The following is a 16,388-nucleotide window of genomic DNA, read 5'->3' on the forward strand; positions in this document are numbered from 1 at the left end:
AAAAGAAATTATAGGCAACTAAAAAAATTGCCGCTTGTATTGGGTTGGATGCCAAACTAGAAAAGGAAAAGAATTACATGGAATATTTACACAACTGAATTCATGATCCCAAATCATTTGTCAATGGAGTCTCCTGTTAACATGGATTACATCATACTTTGACACGAAGTTGGAAAGGTGTTACTGAAATCATGAATTGCCTAGAGGTTATTGAAGATAAGACAAATCATTGAAATTTGGAAAAGGGGAAACAAATATAATGCTCACCTTAACAGGAAAAATAACTACCTGTTCAATTTTAGAAGGGTGTCAAAACATGGGAGAGTCAGCTCTCCTGTGCTAATCCCACAGTACTGAAAATGAGGGTCCTCACCCACACCTATGAGTAAAGCGCCAGCTTAACCAAACACCTCATGTCCACCTCATGTGAGAATCCTAGCAATGTTAAATGTGCTATATGTATGCAAAAGCAAATATTTCTAATGTTTTAAAATGTATAATTTATAACTGTATAAATGTGCCATAAATACTTTAAACCCTGCCTATTTTTAGAAAGGACTGGGTGACTAAGTTTGAATCAGAGGCTGCATATTGTCTACTGGTGGCAGAAGCACCGGTCTCTTCAGATGCCAAATAGCCACCTCTGATGGTCAGGCTCAGGACAAACCTCATCTCTGGTGTGACTGTGATCAAGCAACTGAACAGTTTGCTGTGAGAATTACACATCTACTTGGTGTCAGCTAAGAAAATACCCTTGTGAGATGGAACTTAAAGAAGGCTTTCAAAGGAAGTGGTCTTTCGATAGGGCTTGAAGAATAAGTAGGACTTGAAAGCAAGGAGGAAAGCAAAGAACTATTCTAGAAGGTCTAACAGTATGAGCAGGGAAGCCTAAGCAGCAGGCTCCAGAGGGAGCTTGACTTGCCTGAAGGGAGGACTCTGCTAGGCAGCAGTGGGAGAAAGGGCTGAGCCAGTGAACCAACAGACCAACTGATAATCTCCAGAACAGGGTCTCCTTAGCCTTGTCTTTCTACTTTTCTCTTGAGCGGCCTTAAACTTCTCCCTGATCTCCTCTCCCAAAATTCAATGGGTAAAATCAGTAACTAATTTTTCCAAATGCTACAATGCTTTTCTTACTCTTGGTTCACTCGTTGTCTCCAAAGATCAATATGTAGACTCACAGTCACATCCGGGACAAGAGTAGTCAACATTTACTGGCAAGAGTCAATTGGAACCCAACGAATTATTACTAAATTTCTACCATTTCCTGCAGCACTACCTTGGAATGTAGTTCTTTAAAAATCTATAGAAGTGGCTTGCTGTTTCTAGGGTTGTTGAAAGAAGCTTGTATCATTATATAGAATTTCTAAGAGAAAGGCAAGAATAAGCAGGAAGCTATTCCTAAACTCACAAATAACAGTTTTGCAAAGGTTCAAAGACTTGTTTGCAACTCACCACTCCAGCTCCCCCACAAGTCAAGACCAGCAGCCAAGGAAGCAAGATGCCTAGCAAAGACCCCAGAGTATACCCTAACATCAGTCATTTTGGGTATAATATTCAAGGAAAAAGAAAAAAAGAAAAACCAAAGCACTCCTGATGGGCTCAACTCTTCTCCAAGCGGTAAAGACAGCCTGGATAAAAATGGAGTTATGTACTCAAGGAACTGTCACTGCCTTTGCAGTTTGGTCAACAAACTGAACTGTTCATTTGTGCCTTGTAGGCATTTTATTTCTCTCAGTCTCCAGATGACATTCCAATAGGAAGAGGATTATGAGCAGATGCACCTATTAAATATGTAAAATTCACATTTTCTTTTCCACTTACTTAGAAGATGTATTTCTAAAGAGAGTAGAAAGTCATCTAATATGAAAACAGACAGGTAGAAAAAAATCTTACATGCATTTTTTTTTAAGCACACAAGAACGCAAGTGGGCTCAGCAATCAGCTTTCCATAGAAAATAAATGCAAGCAATTAAAAATTCAGTATCTTTTCTTTAAGCTAATTCCTCAGGTTTTGCTAATTAGCAACAAATAGTTCTGTCATCTGAGCTGGAAAACATAAGGAAGAAAAGCAGTGGCATGTTTTCAATCGCAGCACTTGTATGGAAGAATGAATCATATTTTCCATGAGGAATTACTGCTTGGTAGCAGTTGAGGGCAGAAGTAAAGCAGTCGTCACAACTATAAAACTGTGAAAGAAACCTGAAATTTTAGAAAAGGGGGCACGGCATCTTTCTTCCTTCCTTCCTTCTGTAAAACAAAACCAGCAGGAAACCTATAGGACATGACTAGTGAATCCAAGAAACTCCCACAAAGACTCCTGCAGACACAGTTAGAGAACTCAACTTTTCACTGTAAAACTAAGACAGAAGACAATGAAACCACATGTTTTCTGCAACAGGGAGGAGAATAAAAGTTAAATGTCGCCCAGGGTATAAGAATTCTTTAACTATTATGTCACCTGCCTTGCAAATTTATAAAAGAATAAATACATGGCAGTAAGTGAAAGCAAGGGATGAAGGTAATTTTAAATATCTGGCTACAGATGGAACAGGAGCAAAATAAAACTACTGAAAAATCTTTGAACAGGAGATGGGGGTCCTTATTCTGACTCCAACATATGCAGGTCAGTTCCCTCCAATCTGGCTCCTCCCATGCTTTCCCCAATTATCAAGCGCTAGTGATCCCATAGCAGCGAGCCTGTCAGCACAACACCATGTCTGAGCCATGCAGCCTAAATGTCTACTTTCTGGCCTTGATATACAGCCCATCCACAGCTTCCTTCACGAGAGAATAAACCCCTAAGGCCCCCACGAGGACTTTATTCCAAACATATGTTGCAAATGTTTGAAGTGCCCACTATTCCTGGGTTTTCTTTTTCCTTTCCTTTTTATTTTTTTAAGTCAAACCCACAAAACCTAAAATACTTTGAATCCTGCCTAAGTGCAATTTGTGAAGATGCAACATTGCATACCCAAGTATAATAAAGTCTTGTGCAATAAAAGTTTTACAGATGTCCTTCTGAGGGGAAAAAAAAAAATTCCCTTTTTCCGGTCTTACAGGAAGCCTGCCCACACGTTAGAAATACAGTTAGTATATATAGAAGCACAAATTAGGCATCTTGGAAAGTCTGCATTTTCCAACCACAGAAAAATGAAGGAATTACTGTGAGTGCTCAGATACCCAGCTACACTGGGTTAGAAAAGCCTTTTCTCTCCCACAGCTTGGTAAAGCTGCATATGACTCAAAAGAAAAGAGAATGGCCTAGAAACGTGTTTCTGAATCTTGAGGTGCTGAAAGTCTGCAATGAGCTTGTGTTATTGACAATGCTGCAGGACTGAGACAAGGTAAAGAAAGGTGATTAAACTTTTACATCTCATTTTTAAAAGAGGGTACTTTTCTCATACACTAAAAATTTCTAGATGTATTAACTTCAGCATCATGCTGGTTATTAGATTTACCTAAATAATTCAATGCAGATAAGGTACATAGATTTTATTATAAAGAACCTAAAAATACTCTTTATAGTGGTAAAAGATTAAATAATCCAACAGAGTTCTAGAAGTAAAGTCATATCCTTTCTGATTCTTGAGACTTAGTTTAAGACATCTTTAAATTATTTAATATGAATAAATAATATTGAACCTTTCCTTTTCTGTATCTATTGTATTTGTTATATAAATACTTTCTGCCAAGAATTTAAAATGTTAAAACATCTCAAATTTATTTAAGTTTTAAATTTTCTTTATTTACAAAATAGGAAAAAATTATAATCAATCCACTAAGGTTCTGTGAGAAAGGATTAAGTTCAGAAGGCCACAGCACACAGTTCTCACCACACCAACTCTTTCCTAGGGTTTGTAAACTGCTTCACCACTAGTTTACATTTATGGGAGACACTGACCTCTTATAGGCGAGCAGGTTTGGCAGAGAAAAGCCAGTCTGCCCTAAACCAAACACAACTTCAGTACTACCAAAAACAACTTGGTTTGGAGAATGAACTTATCGCATGCAGATGATGATGATGGTGGTGGTAGAACAGAAGGAAAAGGGGGAAGAAGGAATAGGAGGAGGAAGACAAAGAGGCAAAGAACAACTACCATATTTTTGAGGCACTCAACATGAGCCAGAGATTTTTACAAAACACTTTATTTTCACTGTCTCACTTAATTCTCACGAGAATACCATGGGGCAGGCAGACAAAATCAGCCTCATTCAACAGTTAGGAAATGATTCTTAGAGGGGTCAACGCACTTGGCCAAGGTCACTCAGCCACAAAGTGTGGCAAAGCTGGAACTTAAATACAAATTTGGGTGCTAAATCAATCTGTATAATCTCTAGGACTTCCTGTCCATATTATATTTGTAATAATACTATTTATTTATGATCAATTTAGGGAGTATGTTGGGATGCTGGGTCAAGATAGCACGTGCTATTATACACTTATATTATCCATTATACTTATATTATACATACACATTGTGCCATTATACAACTTATATAGCATTTATCATGTGATTTTAACAGTGATTTGAAAAACATTGTGAGAAAAGATGAAAAATAACCAATATTGGTGCTATATTTCCTAAACAGAGTGACAATGAATGGACCCAAGTCCCACTAAGAGCTCTCCTGTGCTCAGGGCTAGTTAATCCACTAGAGGCCCAAGAGGAGGGTCATACATGCAAACCATAAAGAGGTGACAAGGGTCTCAGGTGTGCCCCTCAAATGACAGCGAGAAGATTGAACAGGCAAACCGTTAAAACAAATGGACCAAGAACAAGCTGCATTTTGAATGGCACAGAGAAAGTTAACGGTCATCTGCCTACTTCTGTCAGCCAAAAACAAAGTACTTTTCAGCTGTCTTGACCAATTAAATACTTCACTAATTAGTGGGCATCTGGAACAGAAAACAAAACATAAACACGTGGGAAAAGTTTTGTTCACACATATGGACAAAGACAACGCAAGGAGTTTATGGCTAATAATCTAGACTTGATTTTTGGAAAAAGTAATTGTACTATCAGGGAAAATTAATATAGGTAGAAAGTATGTAGATTCTCTCAGATTTTCTGCATGGATGATATCTAGTAGAAATCCATAAGTAAAAATACAATGTAGAAAACAGGGCTGTGCCCTGAGAAAAACCCATTTCATTCCTAAAATACAAGTAAAATAAAATAAAATGAAATAAACCTTTAATGAGGAAAGGAAAGGAACATGTACACTACACCTCCTCATTCTGTATCTGTAAAAATAACTGCAGCAAAAAGATTGATAAGCACTTTTTAAACTGAGAAGTTGTAGACTTTTTAAGAATCCATAAAACCTTTTCCTACATGCTTCTGATCACTTAAAAAAAATTCTCTCTCCACTTAAAAAAATAATGGATCCTTCCATCTTTACCAACAATATGATCTGGTGAGGGGGTGGCGAGGGGCAGTCACTGAGATTTCGAGTTACATGAGACCCTTTGATCTGCACCCTGATGAGGGACCATCCCCCTCTGCTTCGAGCCAACTAATGAAGGGATGGAATTAGCTTTTATCCTGGGCACTTTCTTGAGGAAGAAAACATGTACTAATCAGCTGTCCTCACTAATCAGTCATCTGGCTAATGACCTTTTGCCTTAAAACACTAAAATTTCTGAATGATGTGGAAAAAGGGAAACGAGAACCAATCCCCCACTCTGGAGCTCAATGGATCATCTGGAATTGGAGCCAGGAAGGTTAAATGGCAAGTCTGTATCCTGGCAAGGTGATAAATCTGTAATCAAGAGCTGCAAGCGTTGGCACCTCAATACGAACTTCATTAGTCTACAACCAAATTATACTTTTTAACTAGAAACAGAACCGAAATAAACTCAATACATATATTTTTCTTTTTACTCTGACTTTAAAGAAAACCATCATATATCTGTGTACAGAGTCCTAGTTGATTTCTTAAACATTAGTGCTAGAAAAAGGAGCTTCTGATGTTTCTGGTGTGCCGGTTAGAGAAAAAAGTAGAGCATGCAGAAAAATCTTCAGTGTTAAGGAGTTCAGCACTGATTTGTTGAAAATTTGTTCCTGCTCAACAATTAAGCAAAAAATCATTAAAAATGGGAATTGCTACTGTTAAAGACTTCAACTAATGCAGCCCACTTTAATAACTCCCCCATCGACCAAGTTTCCTCTTGCAGGGTCTAGCTGGGTGAAGCAAATCTGGTTCCAGTTTCCAGGAGAGGTCCCAGTGGATGAGCCACAGATGGACACCTTCCTGAAGGCTGCCTTGCTGAGGCCTGAAGTTACTTAGGGGTGTAAGGAAATGGCTCTCCCTAAAAAGAACAGACAGGAAGTGGAAGAAGTAAAAAGAAAAGTGGACAGTATATTGAACGTTTGTATAAATTAATGCTAGCAAAATAATTCATAAAGTGTCTGCACAGCCTCCCATGGCTCTAAAACACATGCCCTGGGGCAGGACCCACTTACGGTAGTGAGGCTCCATGTAACCGTTCCTGGGGTCCATGGTGAACACAGCCCCACGGTATGGGACGGAGGGCTCAGCCAGGTGGGGCAGGGACCCATGGACCTCCTTCTTGATCAGCGAGGCTCTCTCGTCACTGGATGTTGAAGGCTCCTCACTGGTCTTACTGAGCCCCTGGACACTCTGTGGCTGCATAGTGACCGCGTTTCTTCTCTCTCTGTGATAGGTCTGTCCAGGACTTTCATCCTCTAAAGAAAGAAGAAACATAAAAGCTCTGTAACTACTTTAAGGAGCAATATTCAGAAACAGTCATCAATTAGATATTCCCTCAAAAAGGAAGCCGATTTCTCATTCCCGACAACTTTGAAAGCTGCGCCAAGATGGGATGTTCTTCAGACAAGGTTGCTTATGAAGGAAGACAAATGGAAGGACAAAGGGGAGCTGGAAATGAGCCTATTAAATTGAGATGCAGAGGCTCAGTAAATTATCATCATCAGCTTACTGCTGACCCTGCCAATGGGGCTCTTCCTCAGGGACTTGCCAATGTCCCCACAGGTCCCACTGGAGCTAGACATTTTGTCAGCCTAGGACTGTGAGTGTCCAGCTTCCCCGAGTCTTGAGAAAGCTGGCCCTCTGGGGTTACAGGAGCTTGAACACCCACTGAGGCTCTGGGCGATCCTGGGGTTGAAGGGCCTCTGTTCCTCAGAGGATAACCTATTAGAAAGTGACTCAGAAGTTTTCATTTTCTTAAATCAAATTTGTAACTCACTGAGATATTTAACAAAGTCAGAAATGTGACAGAAAACATACTGGTTACCAAGGTTAAAGGTGCCGATCATGGAAACCTCCAGGGCCCCTTACAAGATACTTCCAGCTTCAGCCCATAGAACAGATCTGAGAACTAGAAAGAAAAAGGAGTGAGGCTGAAAAGTTCAAGTGAGAGATGGCTCTGGGGGTAAAGAAGGCATCAGTTATGCTGATGCGTGTACATGCTCTGGTGGCTTCAAACATGTAAGAAACAGCCTGATGAAATTCCACATATATTTGATATTCCAGCTCTCTAATTCTTCTGTTCTCTTTGATCTGTAAGAACTTTCCATCTATCCACTATGGTTCTCTGTAAATGTAATCGAATGACCTTTCTATAATAGCAGATCAAAGAAACAATGCATAAAATTAAACCAGACTGGTGATCTTAACCCACAACAAGTGAACCAATTCATCTGTTAGAATCACACACAAACTCTAAACCACATATGCCCAAACAAGCTGCATTTAAACAACAGACTGTCCTCTGGCAGATAAAAGTTGATAGAAACAAAGTTGGTCAGACATTGTTTAGACATCTAATTTGAAAACCCTTTCCTACTCCTGATTTAAGAATAAAAAACAAAACAAAAAAAAACAAAAAAACTATATCTGGGTATGAATAATAATTTTGTTGTACATTTTAGATGAACAAATTTTGAACACATCTTATTCCAATATACAAACTTTCCTTCAAAGTATTCTATAAAGCAGATATGCCTACATAAGAGTTTCTAAAAAACAGAAAAAGTATGCTTTAGCAGCTTCATAGCTGTTTGTACAAATTTGGGAGAAAGTATAGCTATAAACAGACAAGCGTGAAAATACAAACTAACGACTACTGTTGTAATGACTAATGACAAACTACCTAAAGCCAGTAGTATTTCTGCCTATGTCTGAGACTTGAAGAAATAAGCAAGGCATTTTTTTTAATCCTAGCAAATGACTTGTAAAACATACGTTTTGGTCTTTACTGTGAATTTGCTGAGTACTACAGGGCAACTGTGAAACATTATTTTAGCACTGTTGTGTGTAGATCCTCACCCCCAAACCCTGTAATTAAGAGTTTAATCTATCAAGTAACTACTAAACAAACAAACAAAAATGGTGTAGTCCCACATTTTTCATACATCGATCTTTACGAAAGCAATTCAAACTATGCTTTTGCTAATTTAAAAACAAACAACAAAAGAAATCCTACGTTTTTATTTTCCCTTCTGTCTAATAACACTTTTAGGCTCTAGTCCATCCTAGTATAGTACTTCATTAGCAGTAAAGTTGCAGGCTACAGAATAAGGATTTGCAGTTATGTAAAAGCAAAAGGGTGTCACAAACACAAACACTTAGTTTTATAAAAATTTCTATAACCCACAAATGGCCAAAGTCATATTTTCCACTAAATTGCACCTGTGTGAAACCTTTATTTCAAATTTCAACCTGAACTTATAGTACTGAAGTACAAATTCTGTAGAAAGGACCATCATTTGGAAAGCCAAAAAGGCCTTACTTACCAAGAGGGGCTGTGACCGTAATTAGCATTCTTTGGGAAAGATGAATAACCAAGCTCTACTAATCTCTTCCAGGTTTGGTTTAAAACAGGATTCCCTTGACTTAAATCTTCCTAGAAAAAAAATTAACTCTTCTTCTCTTAAAACTATGTAGCTAAATTGAGTGAGCTTCTTTCAAAAGCCATGCCTTTATGATGAGCATTTGAATCCAACTTCACAAATAATTGGCAAGGTCTGACCAGAGTCCTCCCATCCTCCCCTCAGCCTCCTGGGAAGAGGAAGTAGTGGTGGAATAGGCCAGTGAGTGGAAATATGGATTTTTTTGTTTTTTTTAGCTAAATAACTTTATTAAATTATTTTCTTAATGAGAGTTAATCCAACATATGTGGGTATTAAAGTTATAAAAAGAAATAAAGTTCAAATATTTAATACAGAAAAAAGTAACTAATTCCCTTAGTAAAGTAAAATGCCAAGCAAGAATTTTTTAATGTGGAAATTTTCATCAGACTTACTTTTACAATAGTCGAGGCTACCACATTTTCACCTCCCTCTCCAAAACATTCCAGTAGACAAATATTTCATGAAATTTACCTCGTGTACTGAGGTGCTTCTGATAAGCATTCAGATGAAAACTTGACAGTACAGACACTCCAGAATACAAACAGCTACAGAGCTTGAAAGCACATTCTCAGTGAAAGGGAAACCTTCCAAACAATATTCCTGCCTGCTCTTATAAATTTAGCAACCACTTCAGCAAGCCAAAAGACAAAAGCTGTCTAATCTTGTTCAGTTGAGCCGCGTTGTTCAATAAAGTTTGGGAGTCAGTGCAGACAGGCTACGCCAGGCCAAATTATTGACAAAAACATACTGTCCGCCATGGCAACAAGCATTAGTCGGCTGGAAAAATGTAAGCAAACAGCCCACTGCTCCAGGAGCATCTGCCAATGGACTTGAACAGCCAAACACAAGGCGACTGTTCGTGCTTCTCTACATTAAACAGCTGCAAGCTCGGGGGTCACACCAAAACATGCAGTTCAAAAGTTTCAGGAAAAAATCATTTCAAATGTCATCATAATCCCAACTTCGTACCTCCTTCTTTCTATATATCCGTGCTCAAGTGAAAGTTAACGAATTCTTGCTCCGAAATGGAGAGCTGCCCAAGCATCACATTTTAGAGACTGTCCCAGATTTTCCAAATTCATCCAAAGGCAACCTACATCGAGCCAGACACTCTTAAACTCTGAGAACTCAAAACCCGTTTCGTTGCAAACTCTGCTTAGACCGTTTACAATACAATAAAGGTTGAAAAAAAGTAATCATGTTGCATGAAGCAGGACTCGAACACACACTCCTGTGCAGTGCTCACAAACTCTCAAATATTTCTCACTGCGGCTCAGGAAACAGTGTTTTTTCGCCTAAATTTCAGACAATCCTTCCAATATAAAAAATAAAACCCTGCACTGCATCACTAACTGGGAACACCTCCTGTCACCCTAACAAAATTAGGAACTCGTGGTACAAGTGTTCACCTGTTTTTTAATTAACACAGATTTTAAGCTATTCCCTTAAATCCTATTTTAACATCATTACACCTATCTTCCCCCAAGACACAGAAGACAGAGTGTAAGACAACAGACAATACTTACAACTCAATCCCAAGGCTCTGGCTAGCTACTTTCTGCAAACTTCTCTTGGTGGGCTTTCTCTAGCTGTGCAGACCCTCTAGGAACATTCTCGGTGTCTCCCTGCCTCCCACTCCCTCTCCCAGGCAATGCTGCTCCCATTAGAGGAATTAAAAGTGGTTGGAGCCATGCTAAATTTAACAAGCTCATTAGTATTCTTTCTGAGTGCTTCCGAGTGAACTCTCTCTATTCAAGCCGCTCTCTCCAGGAGAAGGGTCAGGCGGCTAATCATTAAATCAAACTAATGTCACCCTATCACAATCAGCCCAAGAGAAGGAGGGTTTATTATTTCAGTTTATGCTAAATAAACGGTTTTACAAATGGTCCCCAAGCAAGGTCAACAGCAGCTTCAATTACAAGACAAACTTAACAAGAGTTGCTATAAACCAAGTACTCTGTATTGACTTAAGAACAGGCTCAACTCCACATATTGCCACTAGCAGGGTTGTACAGGAATGTATATTGTAAAATAAAAGGGGGAGCTTCTTTCTTTGCCAGAATTTGCGACTGCATAGCGACTCCTCATTCACCTCTCTCCAACCAGCTAGCCGCTCAGCTCAATTCACCCCACACAAAGGCTGGAGCCCAGACCTCAATGGACTGAGTGAAACATGTTCAAAACTAGGCTCTCTATTGTGACTGAATTTCTTAACATCTTTTCAAAAAGCGGAGAATGCCTTGAGGCTAAAGGAAGAAACAGGCTAATGGTGAATTGGGAATTCTGAGCAAATTTCAGAGCCCTTTCCTCCTAGCTTTTGAGGTTGAAAGCAAGCTCTTTCCTTTCAAGTTTCAAAGTCCTTTTTCCTCCCGCAGTGTCACAGAAGGATTTGAAAAGAAGGTAATTGTGCTCGCAGTCTCCCTGATCAGAGCTTACGTCCTATTTCTGGTATTTCGGAATACTTCTTGCAATAATAGTGCATATAGCTCAATCCCTTAACCGGCCTGCACTCTGCAATTGCTCATTAAATGAACAATTGCGGGTATAAAATGCCTTTTATGTTCAAGGTCTGGATATAAGATAAGCATTCTAGGACTCTAAATTTGGTTTACTAAGGAAACTCTCCATCATTAAATTACAAAACTGAAGTCAGAATATCAGGCTTTCCCAGAAAAGTGGCACTCAGATTTCGGTGAGCCAAAATGAAGGGCAGATAGGGGGTGGGGAGGAAGCAACAAAATGTTAAAGAATGGGAGACTGAATACTCAGATTTCTAGCCAAATGGGATTCTAACAAGAAAATAATATTTCCATGTTTAAGAATGTCTGAGTTTGTGGAACCTCATCATTTTCACACTGAATGACATAAAGTCATCCTCAAATAGATTAAAACACACATCCAAGGCTCAATCAATATGCAGATGACTATATGTGACTCCTCACCAGCAAATATCGCCCCCTTCCTTAAGAAAAGAATCCTTTACAGAACACTATCATTTACATCATCTTACTTTCTCACGACACTCCAAGGCTGTAGCAGGGCAAGGTGTTAGGTCCAATTTCCAGTTCAGAAACACGAAGCTAAGTCCCTGGCAAGTAAAGTGATACAAGAAGAATGCCATCAATGCCTTCCTGAAGCTGCACAGCTCTGCTAACAGGGAAGATGTCTGTTCCTGGGCAGGCTTGGAGACGACACCTGAGGTTGTCTGAACTCCCAGCCTCCACCACCACTACCACCAATTGAAGAAAAAAAGAATAATTGCATTTTTATGCACATTTTCAAAACTCTGATACTTTCCCATTAAGTTTTTGGCAACATACCACTCCTGGAAAGCACCCAGAAGTCCCAAACAACAAATCTGTAGCAAGACATCCAACCTCGGGGTCTCCGTACCATGGAGCATCCTATCCACAAAAGCACAAAGATACACACTTGCCCTACACAGGGCTGTGCCCCTGCCTCATAGCACACTGAGGCTCAGCCAATGGCTGCTTTGTGTTACTTTAGTTGGTAATGTATGTGTTCTCACAAGCCTGAGGCCCCACCTTCCTGTCCTGAGGGAGAAAAGGCAGTTTTCTGCTTTCCTCCCAGGAAATCACCTCACTGTGTTTAGAAAGAGCATTATTTCATTTGTTTTTTCTATTATGCATTTGTCACATCTTGTCAGCTTTTATTTCTTTGGTTATTTACATTGTGATGTTCTCTGAAGGAAAACTAATGGAACCCAAGTCCTCACCTCCCTGTTTCAGAATTCTCTCCATGACTGTGGCCAGAGAGATGGGAAATAAAAAAGAGAAGAGGCTAAGGATGTTCAGACACATTGCAGACTTATATTAGGAAGGGGGAATAAAGTTCCTGAAGTTTTCAGAAGCAGAATCTTGCCTCTTTCCATCTAGACTGCAGTTTCACCTAAACCTTGGAGCTTGGCTTCCAAAGGGAGCAAGCAAACATTTCCAACACCCTTGGGGTCAGACATTGCCCTTGTGCAGCTGCACATACATCTCCCTTTGACGATGGCCCATGACAGAGGGAGTGGCCCAGATGGATGAGAGATGGGCCCTCTGCTTTGTCTGCAACCTTTAAACCACACCGTGGGGCCCGCAACAAGAGATGGCTGCAGCAGGACCTGAAACTTTGGAGAAATTAAAGTGACAAACCTCATCAAAGTTTACAGGGTAGCTCTTTCTTCCTACTTTTATCAACCAGGAGGTCGCAAAGTAGAAGGAAAGATAAAATGCCCTCCACCAGTGTCGTACGACTATCTTACTTGTTTTAACATTTCTAGAGTTCTTTCTGCCAAAGAACAAAACATCGTCTAGACTGACCAACATCCCACCGGCCTTTCATCAAAAACTATTCCAAAGAGCAGGTCAGTACTCAACTTAAGGCTAATTTCTCGCCTCACTCCCCACTACTCAGCTTACAGAGCCCCGTTCAACTTCAAAACAGATTCTCTGGGATAGAAGAGAGTAAGCAGAGAAAGCAAGATAAGAATTTAGATAAACTAAAATGCAAAACCTGAAATGACTGTAACCTCCACTGCAGCAGAGAGCTGTGATGGTATACAGAGCAAGTAGCCTCCTGTCTTTTTAAAAAAGATAATACAGTGAGGGCTCCATTCCTTGCCCATCTGGAAAATCAGGACCTGATCAATACCATCAGCTAGTCTGAGGCTTCACCAGGCAAGCCCTGTGGCTTATAAGGGTTTTCATTTACTTTCCTTGTGCCTCTGAACTCTCACAAATCAGAGGTCTACAACCCTGTCCACCCCCATACTGCACCCTGGGAGGATGCTTCTGGGTGCTGATCACATGAACAGCAAAGGGGTACTGTGACTTGGTCAAACATTACCCAACACATAGGGGCATTTAAGTCCAAGCACCAACCCAACCTTACTAACCAAATTTCAAAATTCCAGAGAGAAAGCACTAGCCAAGTCTCACTTGCACCTGAGAAGTAAGCCAGACGTCCCTTTCCGAGGAAGAAAAAAAAAAAAAAAAAAAAAAAAAAAAAACCCTGACGAAAAAAGACCCTGAGGGCCCCTACAGCCTCTCCTGTAAAAGGGAGGAGGAGATCGGCCTTATTTTCCATGAGCTTAGGAAAACCCTTCCTTGAATTAAGAATTCTAAAATGTCGCAAAGCTTCTTCTATTAGACTGCTATTACTTACCAGTCGCTGCTTATACAGAGTGAGTTAATTAGTGACATCAAAGGCAGTACAATAAATTCTCAGGAGGGCCAAAATTTTTTCCTTCTGCTTAATAGCACATTTATGCCTATCTGTGAGTAACAGCCTCATGAACATTTAGGTATTAGAGATTTCTTTGAGAACTCGGTTTTAGTCTTTTATAAGCAAAGAATAGAGTCTCTCTTCCTTACTCTGCACATACAGACCTGAGCAGTTAAAATCCACCATGAGATTCACAATCCAACAGTTTAACAGAAATAATGAAATGCCTATTCACAAGGCCCGAGTGTCCAGATTGCTGCTGCCTGCTGCATCCTCCAATGGACGCTACCTGGAGATCTACCCTGGCTCCTGTTCAGCGGGAAGACTCAGAGTGGGCTCTTCCTTTCTTTAAACGCACAGGGGAATAAATCTCTGTAACAGCTTATTCTGACAGCACTTTCGAACAGTGGTTTCTGGGTTCGCACCCCTCCCCCTCCCAACATCAAAGTCCCATTTTCTGACCTTTCTACCGTTTTTATTTAAATTTCGAGAGAGCACACACACTTAACTGGCTTCATCTGGTGTGTTAGAGTTGCATGGTTTTGTTTTTAGAAAACTGCATGATGAAGGAAGCCCTAGCATATGGCAGTATTTTTAACAAAATTTTAAAGACCATGGTTATTCCATTGCAGAAATCAAACAGACCCTCATGGAGAGTGCATGTAAATGTCAAGAGAATATCATTATTGTACCTAAATGAGCTGGAGGCTCCACCCACATGACAAGATTAGGAATGGTGAGCAGAGCTCACCTCTGCCTACTCAGCTCTAGGCAAGGCCAGGTGCTTCTGGGTCAGGTTTCTACAACAGAAGATCCCCCTAGCCATGGCTCACTGTGACCTATGAAATACGCATCTGAGAAACCCAAATGACCACACATTTTGATTCTTCACAATTTTACCATAGGTAAGGCATGAGATTGCCTGGGCAGCCTTCTTCTAGTTACTCAGCCATAAAAGTCTGCAACTTCAGGTAATGGCTCAGATAGTCTCTATGAGCAAAGCAGGAAGGGCCACAAAACCTAATCTCCCCCAAAGGCCATCTTTATGGTCACAGCCAAGATAAGATGGTTTGGTACTCCAGCTGCTTTCCTTTCCTCCTGCAAACTGGGCAGGGCAGAAACCAACCACCCACTTTACCCCGAAGTGACATTGGGAACCAAAACATAGCCAGACTTTTCTCCTGGCCTTCTTCCAGCTTTCCAGGCACATTCAGGAGAACCTAATGTCCCAACACCAAGAGATGTATTTTCATTTTCAAGAAGTCCCAGTAAAAGCAATTTAAGAAACAAAAGAACAAATTCATCTACCTTTCTAAAATACAAATGATTTTAGTCTCATTCATTTTCCTACTAATCTCTTTTTTCAAATGCCTGGCAACTCAAATCTATTAACCATGTATCAGTTACTGACTGCTAACACTCAGTTACTCTAAGGTAGGAAGGGCTTCACTTAGCTTGCTTACTCTTCACTGTCACTTGATCAGAAAGTACTGTCATCATGCTCATTTGCCAGATAGAAAACTGGCACAGAGAAGCTAGGTTACTCACCCAGGTCACATGGCCAGTTTCCCAATAGGGCCTGAAGGCCTTGGCAGTTGGACTCTAAAGCCCACACTTAAATATTTGGCTAGCAGATCTCCCTAGTAGTAACAAGAATATAAAATAAATTTGAATTTGAATTTTGGTCAATGTTCTAACCTAAAGCATAGGTCTGCAAACTTTAAAGCCACCCAATTCTGCTGCTCCAGTTGAAAGTAGCCATAGGCAAAATGTAAACAAATGAGCATGGCTGTGTTCCAATAAACCTTTATTTATAGACACTAAAATTTGAATTTCATATAATTTTCACATGTCACATTTAAAAATGTAAAGAACCATTCTTGGTGAGCTGTACAAAAACCAGTAGCAGACTGGATTTGGCCACACTGGCCACACACTGGCCACACATAAAGGCTCACTACTACCCTAAAGGGACATACATACTTTCAAAAAAAAGCTTATACCCAGAAAACAATTAAGAATATTGTAGTAAAATTGTAAAAGCAACAATTGAGTGTTAGGAAGGATACAGAGAAATAGTCACTTTCTCACACTATTAAAATATTTCCATAATTGGCTAGGTGTATCAAATTATTATACTTCCAGGACATATCTTAAAAAAATTAGCAGAAATATTGACTTATATTCAAGAATGCTCATGACAATGTTATTTATAATAAGGAAAGCAACTTAGCAAAATAAATGTCTATTATCTTATGATAT

General features: G+C 39.8%; 1 protein-coding gene across 4 annotated transcripts in view; it reads right to left on the bottom strand.

The window, feature by feature from the left end:
* Window positions 1-16,388, bottom strand: part of GLI3 (GLI family zinc finger 3) — a 268,708-nt gene that overhangs the window by 166,532 nt on the left and 85,788 nt on the right. For 2 of the 4 annotated variants that reach the window (XM_015599524.2, XM_015599523.2), the window contains exon 3: window positions 6,468-6,710. In XM_015599524.2, coding sequence (XP_015455010.1) covers window positions 6,468-6,710 — 243 coding nt within the window. Of the gene's footprint in view, window positions 1-6,467; window positions 6,711-7,272; window positions 7,364-16,388 lie in introns of those variants that run through there. The other 2 variants (XM_015599525.2, XM_025041943.1) reach the window with 2 other exon arrangements.

Source organism: Pteropus alecto, unplaced genomic scaffold, assembly GCF_000325575.1.
Source record: "Pteropus alecto unplaced genomic scaffold, ASM32557v1 scaffold109, whole genome shotgun sequence".
Classification (NCBI taxonomy): Eukaryota; Metazoa; Chordata; class Mammalia; order Chiroptera; family Pteropodidae; genus Pteropus; species Pteropus alecto.